Source organism: Lepidochelys olivacea (genome assembly GCF_965140295.1).
Source record: "Lepidochelys olivacea isolate rLepOli2 genome assembly, chromosome: 23".
Taxonomy (NCBI): Eukaryota; Metazoa; Chordata; order Testudines; family Cheloniidae; genus Lepidochelys; species Lepidochelys olivacea.
The window spans coordinates 3,818,210-3,837,897 of record NC_140433.1 but is presented as its reverse complement, the minus strand read 5'-3'; the positions used below and the strand labels follow the sequence as shown (position 1 = coordinate 3,837,897).

General features: G+C 54.0%; 1 protein-coding gene across 8 annotated transcripts; it reads right to left on the bottom strand.

Annotated features, from left to right (window-relative positions):
- Window positions 1-1,275: 1,275 nt before the first annotated feature.
- LOC311511646 (uncharacterized protein) lies at window positions 1,276-17,713 on the bottom strand. 8 transcript variants are annotated; one of them, XM_084612406.1, is made up of 6 exons: window positions 17,540-17,713; window positions 15,133-15,244; window positions 11,252-11,627; window positions 10,263-10,307; window positions 8,249-8,615; window positions 1,276-3,317 (listed from the first exon to the last, which is right to left on the bottom strand). In XM_084612406.1, the coding sequence occupies exons 3-5, from the start codon at window positions 11,366-11,368 to the stop codon at window positions 8,337-8,339; spliced, it is 441 nt and encodes a 146-aa protein (XP_084468532.1). In that variant the 5' UTR covers window positions 11,369-11,627; window positions 15,133-15,244; window positions 17,540-17,713; the 3' UTR covers window positions 1,276-3,317; window positions 8,249-8,336. The 8 variants fall into 8 exon arrangements, with proteins under 8 accessions (XP_084468532.1, XP_084468527.1, XP_084468528.1 ...); XM_084612401.1 differs by lacking the exon at window positions 17,540-17,713 and adding an exon at window positions 16,875-17,226 and having other exon boundaries at window positions 15,133-16,225; XM_084612402.1 differs by lacking the exon at window positions 17,540-17,713 and adding an exon at window positions 16,875-17,226.
- Between the last annotated feature and the right edge of the window lie 1,975 nt (window positions 17,714-19,688).

The window sequence follows — 19,688 nt, the reverse complement described above, 5'->3', positions numbered from 1 at the left end:
GAGGGAGCCCAGAGAGGGGAGCAGGGGGCAGGCCCCGGGTGGGGGAATTGGGGCAGGCCCCAAAGGGCAGAGCAGGGGGTTGGGGAGCTCAGAGGAGGTAACTGGGGGGGGGTATTAAAGGGGCAGGGCCCGGGGGGGGAGCACAGAGGGGGCTTAAGGGGATATCAAAGGGGCAGGCCTGGGGGGGGGCGGGGTGTGTGAAAAGGGCTTGGGGTGTGAAGGGGATCGGGGCTGGGGGAGGGTCGCTGCGCTGTTGGGGCCCCTGTGACCCCCCCGCCCCCCCAGCCCGGGACAAGGGCTGCACGGTTTGTGACCGTGGCTTTCTTTGGGCGACCTGGTTTGTCCTGCTTTAGTCCCTAAGCTGCCCCCCCCCCACACACACACACCCTCCTGCGCCCTCCATGTCCACGCCCCTGTCTCCTGCCGTAACGACACTGCAGCCATTCCCCCTCTTCGTCCCCGCTCCGGGGCTGGTCGCCAGAAGGCGACTTTGCACCATGCTGAATAAAAATAAGGGTTTGGCTGCACTCCCAGTGCTGAACCGGTGCAGCTGCACTGCGGTAGCACTCAGCGAAGACGCTGTCTACACCAGTGGTTTTCAAAGCCGGTCCGCCGCTTGTTCAGGGAAAGCCCCTGGCAGGCCGGGCCGGTTTGTTTTCCTGCCGCGTCCGCAGGTTCAGCCGATCGCGGCGTCCACTGGCCGCAGTTCGCTGCTCCAGGCCAACGGGGGCTGTGGGAAGCGGCACGGGCCGAGGGATGTGCTGGCCACCCTTCCCGCAGCCCCCATTGGCCTGGAGTGGCGAACTGTGGCCGGTGGGCGGCGCGATCGGCCGAACCTGTGGATGCGGCAGGTAAACAAACTGGCCCGGCCCGTCAGGGGCTTTCTCTGAACAAACAGCGGACCAGTTTTGAGAACCACTGATCTACACCGATGGAGGTGCCCCACTTCCCGGAGAGGCGGTAGCTTCAGTCCGCAGGAGAAGCCCTCCCGTCGACGCAGTATTGTCTACAGCAGGAGTTAGATCAGTATAACAGCGTTGCTTAGGGGTGTGGAAAATCCACCTACCTATACTGACATAAGTTTGTAGTGTAGCCCAAGGCTAACACTCTCTTCTGAAAATGCATTAATTTGATGTGTGGATCCAGGGGCAAATCTCAGCTCTGCAAACTGGACCGTGGGAGCCTTTCTGTCTTTGGAGCCCCAGTATTATCAGTGCTAGCCGATCACGGAGCCTGCTAATTCAGCAGACTTCAATTAAGACAATCGGCACAGTCTGCTGACAAAGGCACTCAGCCAGGTTTATTGCTCTCAAGGCAGAGTCCTAGTACCCTGGCTCCTTGGTTAGAGGTACACTAACACATGAGTGCCCAGTGGCAAGGAATGATTCAGTCAGCAGCAGGAGTCTCTGCTGTCCCCAAGCCATGCAAAGGATCAAGGCGAGGAACCCTGACATTTATAAACTGAGCCAAACAATTGGGATAAACAACTTAGGTGCCACCTTACATGGTTCATGACATCTGTTTGTTACCTCCCCTTGTTCCTGATATGTTGGATAAAACATCCCTGTTCATTATTCTGTCAAATCATCTTATCCTGTACAAGATTGGGATGTATCTGTACTAGCCTTCGGAAATGTATTTGTCTAATATGTAATTTATGTAAATATCTAGTGCATTATTATTTTGCCAAGGCAAGGCATACTCTGGTTCACGGCCTTTGGTTCAGGCCTCAGATCTCACGCCAGGCCCAGTGCTCCAGGCTCTCTCTCTCTACTACATCTGGTAGAGGTGTTCGTACACTGTAGGATTCAGCATTGTCTCTTACATAGATTTGTACTGGATCTCCTTTCAAAAGTCTAGTATCATTAAATTCTTCATTGAGTTCTTCCACCCTCCTCACTAGGCCCATCCTGGCTGCTACACTACAGCTGAGAAGATTGTTGGGCTTTGATCACATGCACTCTGAATGCATAGCTTTCGTCTTTGTAATTTGTTTCTGTGGTGAACTAGCCCAAGCAGCTCAGAATTCCTCCAGGGCTAATCAGAGCTGTGTCAGGTGGCTTCAGCTGTGGAAGGGGTTCAAGGTGATTCCGAGATGACTGTGACATCAGCTCCTGAGTCAATTTTAAAGTCAATCATCTTGCCATGAATATTCAGTTTCACTCTTCAGACAGGTTCTGTGTCATCACAAGTGATAGATCCCAGAAACAATGGCTCTTGATTGTCTGTAGTATGAGTCAACTCCCTGACTGCTTTGGTGTGGCAAACAATTGCAAAATGTCCATCTTTCTTGCATTTATTACACTGTGCGCCTCTGGCTGGATATGCATCATCTCTTGGGATATGACTTTTTCCACACTTTGTGTAAATCAGCTGGAATTTGTCCCTCTTAGCCTGGGAGTTCTCTCTGCTTGCCTCAGGGCTTTTCTGATAATGACTTTTAACGCTAAAGTGTCTGTTTACAGGTTCTAAGGCCATGTCTTCACTAGCACTGATGTCAGCAAAACTTTTATTGCTCAGGGGTGTGAAAAACACACACGCGCCGGTGTGACATAAGTTTTGCCAACGTAAGCGCTCACGTGCACAGTGCTATGTTGGCAGGACACGCTCTCCTGCTGACATAGCTACCGCTGCTCATTGAGCTGGTCTTCTTATGTCGATGGGAGAGCTCTCTCCCGTTGGCATAACGCGGCTCTACAAGTGCTTTTAGAGCAGAACCGCTTTATCAGTGCAGCTGTGCCACTGTAAGCTTGTAAGTGTAGACATGGCCTAAGCTAGTTTCAGGTTTTCCAGTTTGTAAAGTTTCTCTAGGTATGGCCGTTTCACCAGTTCAGATTTTATCCTTTAGTGCTCTGGCAGGTGTGGCTGAGGTTCATTTAAATAAGGAATTTTACACACACTGCCACCTTTTCGCTGAACAGCATAATCTAATTTAGCATCCCATTTCAAAAAAGGCAGGAGCTTGGATCCAAGCGTGTTGTGTAGGTGCAGAGGTCCACCTGGGGGGCATTGGATCAGCATTCATGTCGTGCCCTCTGTCAGTACCTGGCTAACTGCTGAAAAGCTAATGATCCAGCCGAATTCAGTGAACCCTGGTCACTTGTCAGCCATCATCCCTGACGTGGTGCCATCCCCCGGCTTTCTAGTCATCGCCTTGGCAGAGGTCTCCTCTTTGCAGCTCCTCTCATACCCTCTGGGAAAATTGTAAGGATCCACTGTCTTAGCTTCTCCGCCTCTCAGTACCCACTGGGCTACAAGGCAGCAGGCAAACTCTGGTGGCACATTCCTTCGTTCGTGTCATTCAGTCCGCTTGTCATCTGGAAAAACAACCAAAGGCAACTTAGGTCAGGTCCTGGAATAAAGGCCAATTGTCCTTAAAAATCAAAAGCAGCCAAATCGCTGCCACTAGAGAGCTGTGATTCCCCAGCTGCATATTGCACTGCCTCCATGAAATAAAAATCTTAACCGCTTGAGGGCACAGGCACAGAGAGTCATCCATTCAGGGATGGATGGAGGCACAGATGAGGCAGCTGCTCATCAGTGTGGTTGGTCTGAAAGAGAAAAATAGTGTCTCTGGAATGAACTGTTAGAGAATTTCTTCCATGAGGAGTAAATGCCCACTCTCTGCTCCCCCACCCCATATAGGGTTTTATCTACCTCTCCAACAATATAAGGCCCAGAGGAATCTACGTTGTTGGGGATGGGCGGGAGTCCAGGCTGGACATCTCTTATTCCACCAGGGATGGAAGGAAGGAACTGAAGTATAAAATTGCAGAACCAATAACTGTGGTATGTAACCTATCACTGAAATCAGCCTCTGTACCAGATGACTGGAGAATAGCTAAATGTGATGCCAATTTTTTAAAAAGGCTCCAGAGGCGATCCTGGCCATTACGGGCCAGTGAGCCTAACTTCAGTACCAGGCAAATTGGGTGAAACGAGAGTAAAGAACAGAATTATCGGACACATAGATGAACACGCTATATTGGGGAAAAGTCAACATGGCTTTTGAAAAGGGAAATCATGCCTCACCAATCTATTAGAATTCTTTGAGGGGGTCAACAAGCAGGTGGACGAGGTGATCCAGTGGATATAATGTACTTGGACTTTCACAAAGCCTTTGACAAGCTCCCTCACCAAAGGTTTTTGAGCATGGGATAAGAGGGAAGGTCCTCTCGTGGGTCAGTAACTGGTTAAAAGACAGGAAACAAAACGTGGGAATAAACCGTCAGTTTTCACAGTAGCGAGAGGTAAATAGCGGGGTCCCCCAAGGATCTGTCCTGGGCCCAGTGCTGTTCAACATATTCATAAATGATCTGGAAAAGGGGGTAAACTGTGAAGTGGCAAAATGTGCAGATGGTACAAAATTACTCAAGATAGTTAAGCCCAAAGAGAGCTACAAAAGGGTCTCACAAAACTGGGTGACTAGGCAAAAAAATGGCAGGTGCAATTCAGTGTTGATAAATGCAAAGTAATGCACATTGGAAAACAAAATCCCAACCATTCGTACAAAATGATGGGGTCTAAATTAGCTGTTAGCTCTCAAGAAAGTGATCTTGGAGTCATTGTGATATGTTCTCTGAAAACATCCACTCAGTGTGCAGGACAGTCAGAAAAGCTAACAATGTTAGGAACCATTAGGAAAGGGATAGATAATAAGATAGAATATAACATAATGCCACTATATACATCCATGTGTAACCCACACACCTCCTGGATGTGGTTTCTGTCCCATCTTGTGGCACCAAGACCACTTAGAGAGAGACATTAATGAGTCTGCTTAACAGCCATATGGCTTGTAGCTCATGCAGTAGAGGCTCATGCATTAAGCTCCCGAGGTCCCAGGTTCAATCCTGCCTGCCGATGACTAGGGTCTCTTGGCGTTACACATGGTACGCCCACACCTTGAATATTGCATGCAGTTCTGGTCGCCCCATCTCACAAAAGAGATATTGGAACTGGAAAAGGTGCAGAAAAGGGCAATGAAAATGATGAGGGGGATGGAACCGCTTCTCTACGAAGAGAGTTTTAAAAGCCTGGGACTGTCCAGCTTAGAAAAGAGACGCCTGAGGGGGGTATGAGAGAGGTCGATAAAATCATGCCTGGTGCAGAGAAAGTGACTGGGGAACGTGTTATTTACCCCTTCGCATCACACAAGAATTAGGAGCCACCTGATGAAATCAATGGGCAGCATGTTTAAATCAAACAAAAGGAAGTACTTTGTCACCCAGCGCATAGTTAACCTGTGGAACTCATGGGGATGTTGTGAAGGGTAAAAGTATAACTGGGTTCAAAAACAAGTGAGATAAGCTCCTGGAGGACAGGTCCATCAGTGCTATTAGCCAAGATGGCCAGGATGCAACCCCATGGTCTGGGTGTCCCTGAACCTCTGATTGCCAGAAGCTGGGACTGGATGCCAGGGGATGGATCACTCAATAATTGCCCTGTTCTGTTCATTCCCTCTGAAGCGTCTGACACTGGCAGAAGACAGGAAGCTGGGGCTACATGGACAATTGGTCTGACCCAGTATGGCCGTTCTTATGATGGGATAGATGCATGTGGCACCAAGCTCTTAAGAATTATGAGGCAGAGGGAAGATACGGGGGACTCATGGGGGTGAAGATGGGGTGGGGGGAGAGAAGCTAATGGTTGCGAAGACTCCTTCTGAATGTGATCCTGATAGAATCATAGAAATGCCGGGCTGAAAGGGCCCTCGAGAGGTCATCAAGCCCAGCCCTCTGAGCTGAGGCCAGATCAAGAAAACCTAGACCAACTTCTTCTGAAAAACCTCCAGCGACAGGGATTCCTGTTCCAGACCTTCACTCCCCTGAAAGTTTGTCTTAATATCTCACCTAAATTTCCCTTGCTGCAGATTAAGCCCATTGCATCTTGTCCTGCCTTCTGCGGACATGGCAAACAATTGACGCAGTGCTGCCTGGCTGAGTCTGCAGGTGGGATAGCTTGGAGATCTGGCTCAGCGGGGTGCTGACCAGGTTGCCTGATGCTGGCCACTTAAATGGCAGCACTGTCACCTTATGATTGTTTTTAGCAGAAACCTTCAACTCCTCGGAGATATGGGATGGAACAACAGCCCTGCCCCTCCCTCCCTGTTCAGACTTTCTTCCCTATCTGCTAGGTACCTGTCCCTACAGGCCCCAAGATACCAACTGGCAGCGTTCAACTCCACCAGCCAAAGCAAACAAACCCCAAGGAACGCAGGGGAGGGAATGAACCAGGGATAGTTTTCTATTAACCTTTGATCTGTTTCATTCTGCGTCTGACATTCCTTCGGGGTTAGCAAAACGCTCAGAGCCGAGCTTGCCTCAACAACCCAGATGCCAGACTGGTGGCATGCCAGCATGGCAGGGAATGCTTGTGTGCCTCAGCTTCCCCATCTGTAAAATGGGGATAATCCCACCTACCTTCTAGCGGTGTCATGAAGCTTCACATTTATGGGGGTGTTCAGACCCTATAGTTTGGTTAATGCACAATCACCTGACATAGGAACAGCAAGACTGGATCAGGCCTGAGGGCCATTTGGCCCAGTATCCTGGCTCTGACACTTCCCAGCACCAGATGGTTCCGAGGCAGGTGTAAGAACCCTACAGTAGCAGGTATGGGAGAATCAGCACCCCACATTAGAGAGTAGGATGAGACTAAACAGTCAGAAATTGACTTAAACCCCCAGAAGCTGGAGGTTCAATATCCCTGCCAATATTTTTGTTAGCATGAACGCCTCTAACTCTGGATATTCTTGTTATCCACATAAATATTCAGTCTCTTTTTGAATCTTCCTAAGTTCCCAGCCTGAACAAAATCATGTGGCAGGGAGTTCCCCAGACTAATTATGCATTGTGGGTTTTGTCGGGTTTGAATTTCCCACCTTTAACTTCATTCAGTGTCCCCTGCCCTTGTATTATAAGACAGGAGGAAAAGAAGCTCCAAACAACTGTCTTTTTCCCAGTCTCTACATTACAGATTTATCATCTCCCTGCCCTTTTATTCATCTTTCTACGGTAACCAGCCCAATCTCTTCCTTCTCGTTATTGGAGAGTTTTTCCAGGCCCTCGATCATTCTCGTCACCTTTCTCTGCACACCCTGTAATTCTGCGATAACCTTTTCGACATGAGGCAACCAGCGCTGCACACGACCACATGTACCCAGTTATTTCTCCAGCCTCTCTAAAACTTACTGGCTGCCCCATCACCTGGGGCGCTGGATTCTGCAAAGCCTTTGACACTGATTCTGTTAATTACTGAAGCTGCACTGAAACTTGTGCTAACCATTAAAAAAAACCAGCAGCCACCGACTCCGATTTTGCCCCCAGGTACCCTTTGCACTAGAAGTGCGGAATAGCTAAATGCATGAGGAGTTTGAACTCAGATCCTCAAACCACTTTTTAACTTAAGCCGGACAAAAGACTTTTTGTGCAGCCTGGTGTCAGGGATTGTACCTTTAAGAGACCTGGCAGTGAAACACCCCAGGAAGTGAACTGGTTGGAAGCAAGTGAGCTGCAGGCTTGTATAAAGATGTATTTGTTTGCGTTAGCCGCCTCCATGCCTGATACCAAGCAGGGGACGGCAAAGCCAGAGACACAGGGCCTGCTGGTGTGAATCAGCACCGCTCAGACTTTAAACATCTGGTTGATCCCGGTTCATATCCTTTTCTTCCCCTTTACTATCCTAGAACTCAAAATAGCTTGACCATTTTCCTTCGGCTTTTCCAGGGAAATGACCCTCTGGCCTGAGATAAATCCTTGGGATTTTTCAGACAATATATATTTTTTAAAAATAACATTACAAGAGGATGAAAAAATAGGGCCCAGAGTGCAATAGGTGCTGCATCCTTAGTTAACCCAGAATGGTCCCAGAAAAGCCATTTGTAAATTTGTCCCTCCTCATGAATCACTTACAGTGCTCCCTGCAGCACAGCGCCCCCTAGCACTGCACGGGGGCATTGGGGTCAGGCCTGACTGCCAGGGGAGAGTGCCCCCTACTGGCCCCGCTTTTCCCTGCAGCACAGCGCCCCCTAGTGCTGCACGGGGGCATTGGGGTCAGGCCTGACTGCCAGGGGAGAGTGCCCCCTACTGCCCCCCCTTCTCCCTGCAGCACAGCTCCCCCAGCACCACACGGGGGCATTGGGGTCAGGCCTGACTGCCGGGGGACAGCGCCCCCTACTGAGTCCCCGCCCCGCTCCTCGCAGCACCAGTACCGCCCTGACGCACGGGCGAATGCTGCAATCCCTCACCTGCGCCCGAGGCGTTAGGCTGGAAACAGGCAGGGATACCACTCAGGTCCCACTAGGTCCCAGCAGCCAGTGGGCAGCGTGGCTGCTCTCACCCGGGCCAGGATGGACAGGAATGCATGTTGCTCCCCTGAACCCAGCAGTCCCACTGCAGCTGCTCCAGGAGCTTGCTCAGGAATTGAGGCGTGGGCTGCTCCCGGTGACCCTCGCAGGGGTGGCATTGCTGGTCGGTCTTGCAGGTCCTGAGCTTCTCCAGCTGGCTCAGGTGCCTGATCAGCAAGGAGAGGCTCTCCGTGTGCTCCCTGTGCTCCCACTGGATCACCCGCAGCTCGGTGTGGAAGCAGTTCAGGTTCTCCGCCATGCACACCTGCTGGGGCAGCAGCAGAATGTGGGAGGGGATGGGAAAATGGATCGGTTTCAGGGGCCCAGAGGGCCCTTCCCATTGACCCCAGCCGCGGGACAGCGGGGCTCGCCACCCCAGGAACCGGTGACAACGAAGCAGCGCCTGACCCCGTCCCGTCAATTTCCTTAAATGTCCGAACCCTGCTAGGTCCCAGGCTCTAGCCGGAGCCAGGAGCTGTGGGCCTTGCTGGCTCAAACCATCCTCCGGCTGGGTCCCCAAAATCTCATCAGCTGGGCCTTGACCACCACCTCTTCCTGTGAAGCCACGAACCTTCCTTGGCCAGAATTCTGGACTCAGACACCTGGGTTCTAGTCCCAGCTCTGTCCCTGGCCTGCTGGGTGACCTTGGGCCAGTCTGTGCCTCAGTTTCCCCTCCAACCCTTTGTCTATGTAGATCATAAGCTCTTTGGGGACAGGGATTATATCCATCTAGGGTATTTATGTGCCTATAGTGACCGAGCCCCTCAAAAAATGAGTGCGTTTCCCAGGAAATCCCTAGATTTCCTATGCAAGATGTACCCTCTCCAGTTATGTAAGAATTCAGCCTTTTGAAGCTTCCCTGTGAGGAGGGGACCATTGTCTGCTGATCACCTGTTATGCCAGGACAAGCTCAGAGGCCCAACCTATATATAAAGGAGGAACTCACGGATCTACAGAGAGTTTGTTCTGAACCAAGGCGGTTATGAACTGGTAAAACCACTTGGTGGGGTGTGAAGGGCTGAGCCCGGAGCCAGAGCGCTTGCTGGAGCTGCGGGATCTCTGCTAAGCTCGTTAGCGCCCACGTCCGGAACTTTGATCGTTTCAATGTTTTCTCTGGGATGCTTCGGACCGAAGAGTAAATGGGCTTGCTTAGAAAATCTGGGCCGTGCCTGTACCTTTAACTTATAGGCAATTACACTGTTCCCTTGCCTCTGAGGGAAAAGTTGAGTCTCTCTTGCTGGGGACCTCACAGTGTAAGCAGGGACCTGTGCAAAGTGGAAGAACCCGTCAGGAGGGAGAGAGACACAGGTCTCTGGCCAAGAGAGGTGATAGCTGAAGAGCCTTAAGCGGGTGCCCTTGGTGGACTGGGAATACAGGGGCAGTTCGCCTGAACAGTGCCACTATCACCCCCATTTTACAGGTGGGGAAACTGAGGCACGAGGCGGGTAAATGACTTTCGTCAGAGCTGGAAATTGAACCCAGGTTTCCTGAATCCTGGGCAAGGGCTAGAGCCCCTGGGCCGTCCCTCCTCTGAGTCTGGGTGTGCACCTGGCACAGCGGGGCCTCTGGGTGGCCCCCTAATCCAACCCACCCACACTTTATAAAACCATCCAAAAGCCTCAGCTGGTGCAAGGTGGTAGCAGGAGTGACCAATGCTGCCACTGTCAAGCCATCGAGTCCCTGCTGTGAGGGGACAGATCAGAATCAGGGCCTTAGAGCAGAAAGGCCCCATATCCCATTGCGCCGCGACCTGGGGCCTGTGTCCTAACCCATGAACGGCATTCCCCATACCACCGAGCCACACTTACTGCTGGAAATTCACCCACTTCAACAGCGCTACCCCGGGCTGGGTTGGACCCAGCGCATGGAGGGTTTCAAGGGGACCGCTGGAGCCTGGGTGGCAGAGGGTACGTACTGTGATGTCTTCCGGGGTGTAGAGAATCCCATCGGTGGCGTCCCCCTGGAAGAGAGCAGCACCACGGGTTAGGGGGACAGGCCCCGCGTAAGGCAGCAGGGGGAAGTAGATTCCGGAATAGATCCTCCATGCAGCTGTTCCTATTCCACAAAAGCTGTTCTGGTCAATTTCCCCCTGCAGACAAGCCAGCTCCCCCGGCCTTCTGTTTAAATTTCCTCTGAGCAATCGTGGGCCCATTATACAGATATAGCTAACTGAGACTGCGCCCTGTACGGAGGAATCTGCCCGACACTTTGCACTTCTCGGTCCCCTGACATTTCAGAGGCTCAGGGCCTTTTACAGGGCACAATTAAATGAGCCTGTTAAAACACCGCCCAACCAATGGCAGGGAAGGATCATGATCCCTGTTTTACAGATGGGGAAACTGAGGCACGGAGCAGGGACGTGATGCATCCAAGGTTGAAAGGAGAGCTCACATCAAACCTGGGAAAGCGGGTGTACTAAAACTGGAGAGCAGGGGGGCTGGGAGCCAGGAATCCTGGGGTCTATCCTCAGCTCTGGGAGCAGAGCAGGGTCTAGTGGTTAAAGCAGGGGCTGCGGATCCAGGACTCCTGGGTTCTATTCTCAGCTCTGGAAAGAGGGATACAGGGGCAGAGGAATGCAATGAGGGATTCATGGAGGGTGAGGTGCCATGCTGATGGGATGCCATGGGGGTGGGCCGCAAGGCGGGTACAGCCCCTGGCAGCAATGTGGTACCTTGCCCCCGGCTGCCAATGTGTCTCGGCTGCGTCCACTCCCTTCCCACGCCTGGGCCTCTCTCTCTACTGAGCGAGGAGCCTGGGGCAGGAGATAGCAATACCTGCCTGTTAGGAACGGCTCTGAGACTCCAGCTGCCCATGGGGGGCCCAAGAGGCTACCCAGGCCCTTCACCTATGGCATGGGGGTGGGAGAGCTCCATCCCATCTTGTATCCCCCCCTGCACTGCTCACCAGCAACTTGGTGACGTTCTGCAGGACCCTGATGGCCTCCTTTCCACAGACCCGTCTCCCGCGCACTAAGCCGCTCGTCAGCAAAGAGACCAAGAGGAGCACGTGGAGTCCCGTCATGCCGGGAGGCAGCCTGGCCTGCTAAGGGCCATGTTCACGTCCACCGCTCCAGAGCCTTCAGAGTCCGAGATGCAGCTGCAGCTGGAGAGCCCACGAGAGCCGGGCGAGGTCCTGGGGTCCTCTGCAAAGCTAGCGATGGGGGCATGGCCTGGCTGTCTCAGGCACCGTGTGGACCCCGCCCCCCCGGTGTGCTTCCATCAGCACTAGGGACCTTATGGCTGTCAGGGCCCAGGGTGAAACGACAAGGAGACAGACCCTGCTAGAGGGGGTGGGGCGGGGGGTCAGCAGTGGAATTTCCATCAACAAGAGTCGCTGTGGGACAATGTCACAACTCTGCCAGAGACCCCTCTATCCATCCCCATCCCCCACCACCCCTTCATCCATCCCCTCCCCTTCGTCCATCCCTCGCTACCCCTTCATCCATCCCCATTCCTCGCCACCCCTGCATCCATCCCCATCCCTTCATCCATTCATCCCCATCCCTCGCTACCCCTTCATCCATCCCCATCCCTGCATCCATCCCCATCCCTTCATCCATTCATCTCCATCCCTCGCCACCCCTTCATTCATCCCCATCTCTCCCCACCCCTGCATCCATCCCCATCCCTCACCATCCCTTCATCCATCCCCATCCCTTCACCCATCCATCCCCATCCCTCGCCACCCCTTCATTTATCCCCATCCATCCCCACCCCTCCCCATCTCTCTATCCACCCCCATCCCTCGCCAACCCTTCATTCATCTCCATCCATCCATCCCCACCCCTGCATCCATCCCCATCTCTCTATCCATCCCCATCTCTTCATTCATCCATCCCCATCTCTTGCCACCCCTGCATCCCTTCCCATCCCTCCCAACCCCTTCATCCATCCATCCCCATCCCCACTTATTTCTATCAGTATACACCTCTCTCTCTCTCCATCCATTGGTCTCTCTTTATCCTTATACACCCCCCCATCTATCCATTTCTATCCCCATACACATCTATCTATCTGTCTGTCTATCCCTATACACCTCCTCTATCTAATCTATCTATCCTCATACACACTCCTCTATCTATCTACCCCCTACACATCTATCTACAGATTTATCCCCATACACACCATCTGTCTCCATGCACCACTTCTGTCTAACCTATATATCCACCCATTCCTCCCCAACTCTCCCCATACACACCCACCCACCCACCCATCCATCTCTCTCTCTCTCTCTATATATATATGGCATCCATCCATTCACATACATACCTCTCTCTCCATCCATCCATCCCCACCTCTACGCATCTATCTCTGTACCCTCCTCTCCATCCATCCATCCCCACCTCTACGCATCTATCTCTGTACCCTCCTCTCCATCCATCCATCCCCACCTCTACGCATCTATCTCTGTACCCTCCTCTCTCTCCATCCATCCATCCAAACCTGACCTATGAGGAAAGGTTATAAAAAAATCGGCATGTTTAGTCTTGAGACAAGGAGGCTGAGCAGGGACCTGATAAGTGTCATCAGACACACTAAGGGCTGTTATAACGAGGACGGGAGTCAGCTGTTCTCCATGTCCACTGGAGGTTGGACAAGGAGCAATGGGCTTAATCCGCAGCGAGGGAGATTGAGGTGAGATATTAGGAGAAACTTTCTAACTCTCTGGGGAGTGAAGCTCTGGAACAGGCTCCCAAGGGAGACTGTGGGGACCCGGTCATTGGAGGTGTTAAAGGGCAGGTTGGACAAACACTTATCAAGGGTGGTCTAGGTTTCTTCCGTCCTGCCTCAGCACAGGGGGCTGGGCTTGCTGACCTCTCGAGGTCCCACCCAGCCCGACACCTCCCAGATTCTCTGATTTCTGTCAACCAGCAATCACGCCCCCTGTCCGCGCAGCTGCCCGGGCCTCATGGCAAAGCCAGGCCTGTTGAATGCAAGAGCGACACCTTAACCACTAGACCAGCCTGCCTCAGGATTGGAGCTGAGCTCGCCGACTCCTTCCCCCAGAGCCCTGCGCCAGCGACATCCCCTGCCGGCTGCCAGGCTCCGAGGGACCCGAGCCAGCGCCCCGGTGCGGAAAGGCGCCCGAGGGCGTTGCCAGCGTCTTCAGCCTCCGTCAATGCACCGTCTTAATTCGAGAAGGGGTCAGCCAGGGGGCAGATGGGCTCTCGGGCCTTCAGTCTGAGACCAGAGCCAGGCTGGGGCCCGCGGGGGAGCAGGGTCTGGCAGGGCAGCCTGGAGCCGGCATAACTCTCTGCCGTGGCTCACTGGGAGTCTGCGGCGCTGGCTGACGACATGTAAACATGAGCGGGGGAGGAGGGGGCGACTGGCCAGAGCAGCCATTAGTGGGGACTGCAGAGGCTGGAGGATCCTAACATGATTACGTCCAGACACTGGCTAATTATAAAGCTGCTGGCATCTCTGTCCCCACTCCCCCTCCCTCCGTCTCCATACACACCGCTGTATCTATCCATCCATCCCTATACATACCGCTCCATCCACCCCTCCCCATACACACTGCTGTGTCTATCCATCCATCCCTACACACACCACTCCATCCCTCCCCATACATACTGCTCCATCCATCTATCCCCGTACACACCCTCCCTCTATCTCCATACACACTGATCCACCCATCCATCCATCCCTATACACAGCGCTCCGTCCCTCCATCCCCATACACACCGCTCCATCCATCCCTCCATCCCCATACACACCGCTCCGTCCCTCCATCCCCATACACAGCGCTCCGTCCCTCCATCCCCATACACACCGCTCCATCCATCCCTCCATCCCCATACACACCGCTCCATCCATCCCTCCATCCCCATACACACCGCTCCATCCATCCCTCCATCCCCATACACAGCGCTCCGTCCATCCCTCCATCCCCATACACACCGCTCCGTCCCTCCATCCCCATACACACCGCTCCGTCCCTCCATCCCCATACACACCGCTCCGTCCCTCCATCCCCATACACAGCGCTCCATCCATCCCTCCATCCCCATACACACCGCTCCGTCCCTCCATCCCCATACACACCGCTCCATCCCTCCATCCCCATACACACCGCTCCATCCATCCCTCCATCCCCATACACAGCGCTCCGTCCCTCCATCCCCATACACACCGCTCCATCCATCCCTCCATCCCCATACACACCGCTCCATCCATCCCTCCATCCCCATACACGCTGCTGTGTCTATCCAATCCAACCCTATACACAGCACTCCATCCATCCCCATATACACCCCTCTATCTATTCATCCACCCACATACACCGCCTCTGTCCATTCCCACACCCCCATCTATCCCTGTACTCTACACACCGGTCTCTCTATGCATTCCCCTACACACCCCTTATCTATCCATCCACCCCCACACCTCTCTGTCTATCCCTGTACACACCCCTCTAGCTACCCATCTATCCCCAGATGCACCTATCTACTCTTCCATCCCCATACGCACTCCCATTTCTATCTCTATCCAGCCATCACTATACAGCCCCTCTGTGTATTCATGCACTTCACACACTCCTCTATCCCTGTACACACCCCTCTATCCATCTACCCCCCCACCATTTCCTTCCATCTCACCACTCCTCTATCTACCCATCTACCCTCATGCACACCTATCCATCCATCCATCCACCCACCCATCCATCCATATACACCCCCACCCACCCACTCTGGCTTTTTCTATTTCTGTCCACTCCAGCCTCAGACACCCCCCTCTATCTATCTAATCTATCGAGCCCCCCATCCAGAAACTCTTACAACTCACCGAATGGTGTGATCTAATAGTGGGTGGGACACTGGCTGTCAGGACTCCTGGGTTCTGTTCCACCTGTGTCACGATGCTGGCGGGGTGGGGGGTTGTAGGGCTCGGTCAATAACTGGTCACAGATGGCACCATGGGTGGAAGGAGCCAGAGGAATGTGACACATGAAAGCAAACAATGAACAAAGCCATGTCATCCCTCATGTCTCAGTAGGCCCTGCTAACCTGCCCCCTATGGCCAGGCATACACCGGACAAATATTGTTACCTGTGGCAACGGGGTTTCACTGGAATCCAGATTCACCCCACGCTAGTCCAGCGGTGCTGAGTCACGCGACACAAGGTGCTTTGCCTAATAATAACGGTCCCTTCTCCCAGCGTGTACTTTGGCTAATTTCTCTTCCCCGTATGCTGTCTGTCTGCAGCCCTCTGGCCCAGGGCTAGCTGTGCCTTAGCACTGCGTATGGGATCCCAGTATTAACAGCTCCTGCGCTCCACCCCAGAGATGGCTGCATTTCAGCACTAGGCAGAGGAGCCCTTTATAAAAAGCTGCCCCGCCCTGCTGCAGAGGTGGCTGCATTTCAGTGCTGGACAAGTGATTCCTATATAAACAGCTGCTGTGCCCCACTCCAGAGGTGGTTGCACTTCAGTGCTGGGCAAGTGATCACTGTATAAACAACTATCGTCCCATCTCATAGTGGCTGCATTTCAGGAGAGGGTGTCTCTGAAAATAGCTACCATGCCCCACCCCAGACACGGCTGCATTTCAGCGCTGGGTGAGTGATTCCTATATAAACAGCTGCTGTCCCGCGCTCCAGACATGGCTGCATTTCAGTGCTGGGGGAGCAATCCTTGTATAAACACCTGCTCTGCTCTTCCCCACAGGTGGCTGCATATCAGTGTGGGAAGAGTGACCCCTGGACAAACAGTTACACCTCACCTCAGAGGCAGCTACATTTCATGCATGATCCTTGTACTAGCAGTATCCGTGTGGTGCCCCAAAAGTGGGTGCATCTCAGCACCAGGTGAGGGATCCCTGCTGTGCCCCACCCCAGAGGTGGCTGCATCTCAGTGCTGGATGCAGTGAATCTTCTGTGCCTAGTTTGCAAAGCACAGTGACAAAAAGTGCTACAGAACTGCAAAGAGAGCATTGTTAATTAGCTCCAGCCACGCTGGAGCGAACAGGCACCCACCCAAGACGGGCTCACGCCGATGGACAACCCAGCAACAGAAAGAAGAGGCTCAACTCCCGGCCTTCACAGCCCAGGGGGACAAAATCAGTTCTTCGACAGCTGTTTGGTGACCTGACCATGCCTCCCACCCATGGAGCGGGGAGAAGAACGGCAGATCCAGCAGGCTTTGTTCGGCTCCTTCCCCTACCCCTGCCTGCATGGGAAGGGAAAGGCCCGCAGAGCAGGGCTATCTAGCACGCACAGGTGCCCTTGGCTGGAAGCCCTTAAAATCCCTTTTCCTTGCTATGTTGCTGCAATAGGCAACAGGGACTGAAGCTTGAGCTAAAGGGCTGAGTCCCCCCCCACTCCCATCCCCCGGGTCCCAGGCTATGAAATCCCCTGGTGGATCAGCCCAATGGGCTACATGGCCAGGGAGCTCCCTTGCCCCCAGCTGTTAGGCAGGACAACTCAGCGGGATGGGCCCTGCTGGGCAGGTGGGAAGCATGACAGGACCGGAGCAGGAAGGGCTGGTCTAGTGGCTGGGGCATGGGCATAGCCGAGTGAAAAGCACTTACACCGTCCCCCTGGGACATGCACATGGCTCCCTGCTCCGCCTTGGGTCTGCTTCTTCTTTCTGCTCTCTGGTCCACAGGGCAGAGAAGCGTCTTGGAGCTAAGCTTGGGGCGGGGAGGGGGCACGCCTTCACATGCCCCTCCCACTCAGCGCAAGGGGCAAGGAGAGGCCGAGACTTGCCCGTCTGACCCGTCCTGCTGAGCTTGTACAGGAAGGGCTGCCAGAGCGCGCAGCCCGCCCTACAAAGTCCAAGGAGGCGCGCGGGAGGCCGGATGGAGGAGCGGCTGCATTCCAGGCACTGTGGTTCCGCTTCCCCCGGGGGAGGGGAGAGGGCTTGTAGCTTGGCAAACTGGAGAAATTAGTACGCTTGGCACCGTCGGTTCCCAGACAAGGTGTCATTCTCCCAGTGGGGAAACTGAGGCACGGCAAGAGGGCGGGGGGAGAGACTTGTCCAGAACGGCAATGGCACGGCTGGGAAAGAAACCCAGGAGTCCTGGCTCCCAAATTCCTACCTCCATGAAACACTCTTCCCCCTAGGGCCGAAGACGGAACGGAGGAGTCCTGACACCAAGCCCCCAACTACTCAACCACGCTGCCCTCCCCAGAAGCAGGAGTAGAACCCAGGAGTCCTGATGCCCGGCTCCCCTGCTCCTTCTTCAGGGCTCACCTCCTGCACTTTTCCCCTCTCTCAGGGATACCTCGCTGACTCCCATCAGCCCCTAGACATGCACGGCTCCCTGCTCCGTCTTCCTTCCACATAGTTCCAGGGCTGTCATTCCAGGGAGGGCAGGAGCCATGGTCAAACCCCCGCCCCCATCCCGTCCGGTCCCGTCTGGTAGCAGACTCCTTCCCTGCTTAGAAGCCTTGAGGCTTGATATGGTATTACTGCTACCACCTATTAGGTGTATTACGGTAGCAGCTAGACGTCCCAGCTGAGATCAGATCCCCTTTACGTAGGGTGTGGCACAAACCCCATGTACGTCTACACTGCACTGTACCTCTGGTCTCAGGTTTGAACCCAAGCTCCCCCCCCCCCCGAGGAGGAGTCTGGTGGCACCTTAAAGAGAAACCTATTGATTTGGGCATAAGCTTTCGTGGGTAAAAAACCCACTTCTTCAGATGCATGGAGTGAAAATTACAGACACAGGCATAAATATATATTGGCACATGAAGAGAAGGGCGTTACCTTACAAATCTATAGATTTATATACATATAAATATATATCTATTTATGCTTGTATCTGAAGAAGTGGGGTTTTTTACCCACGAAAGCTTATGCTCAAATAAATCCGTTCGTCTTTAAGGTGCCACCGGACTCCTCGTCGTTTTTGTGGATACAGACTAACACGGCTCCCCCTGAGCAATGTAAGTTACACCGACCTATGTGCAGCTGTGGCCAGGGTCAGCGGGCGAGCTCCTCCAGCTGCCATCCTGCTGCCTCTTCACCAGACAGGCGACAGCCGCACAAGAGGCCAGGCTCAGCAGCCACAGCAGACTTGGCTCCCCGAGGGGGGAGTGCCACGCTCGCAGCTTGGGGCAGGGACCAGCTCGGTTCTGTGTCTGTCCCGTAATACACCTAACAGCAATAAAAATGTACAGCGCCTAGCACAACGGTATCCTGGTCTGTGCCTAGATGCTACCCTAATACACCTAATAGCAGTACAAATGTACAGCACCTGGCACAATGGGGGCCTGGTCTGTGCCTAGATGCTACCCTAATACACCTAATAGCAGTACAAATGTACAGCACCTGGCACAATGGGGCCTGGACCACGACTCAGGCTCCTAGGCAGGCCACCTCATACCAAATAATGGCAACAGTCCCGAAGCAACAGCCCGACAAACGGCACTAACTGGGGCTGCAGCAGGAAAGCACAAGAGTGTTTTGCTCGGCGGCCGAGGAGGTGCCTGGATGAACAGTGATAGCCCAGCGTGACGGCTGTGGCACCGGGAACCGAACCGGGGACCTCCAGAGCTGACAGCGCCGTAGTTAGGGGACTGTATCAACACACCTCATGGGGGGATTGGCACAGCAGGGGACCTGCCCCATGCACCCCTGGGTGACACAAGCCCATTCAAACAGCTCACCCTTGCAGAGCTGGGCCGGGAACCCAGGAGCAGGTGCCTTTCACCCCCCACGTCCAGCCACCACCCAGAGGGCACTTTCCCCACGCTATACGCTCCGTAGAACAAGCCAAGGGGGAATCACAGTTTTGCCACCTGATGGTCGTTGAGGGTGGTAGTTGGATGTCTGCTCATCCCCATGCAACCCGATGGGCTGGGGGGGTCGGGGGTGAATTCCCAGCACTGGGGATTGAACCTTTGACCTCCAGGCAGGCAGAGCCAGAGGCAACGCCAGCAACCTGAAGGGTATGGCAGAGTCTGGTCACTAGAGGGGGGCAGAGAGCCACATGGTAGGTAACAGAAGAGCTGCAATATGATCCCCCCTTCTCATGACACCTCCTCCCTCCATCCTGGGGGGACCATGCCGCTTTCAGGGCCACGGGGCAGCCAGTCCCAGGGCAGTGGTGGTTTGCAGAGACGCCTCCTTCGGCAGGAGCCACGCCGCGGGGCGTCGAGCAGCTGCCACGTTCTTGGTCGCTGCCCCACTGGAGCTGGGATCGAGGTGCAAGGCCCCGTGTCCCACTCCCCAAGCCAGCCAGGCCGGAGCCAGTACCCCCTAAAGGGGAAAGGCCCCATGCGCCATTCCTCAACCTCCTGAGCCAGCCAGTCCCCCCTGCCCTTGGGGCCAGGTGGGAACCAGTGCCCCCTAGAGGGGAAAGGCCCCGTGCCCCATTCCCTAACGCCCCCAAGCC

Coding starts and splice junctions, on each gene's coding strand:
- LOC311511646 (XM_084612406.1), bottom strand. CDS start 11,368: ATGACGGGACTCCACGTGCTCCTCTTGGTCTCTTTGCTGACGAGCGGC. Junction 10,308..11,251: donor AGAACGTCACCAAGTTGCTG/GTGAGCAGTGCA, acceptor GCTCTCTTCCAG/GGGGACGCCACCGATGGGAT. Junction 8,616..10,262: donor ACACCCCGGAAGACATCACA/GTACGTACCCTC, acceptor CTGCTGCCCCAG/CAGGTGTGCATGGCGGAGAA.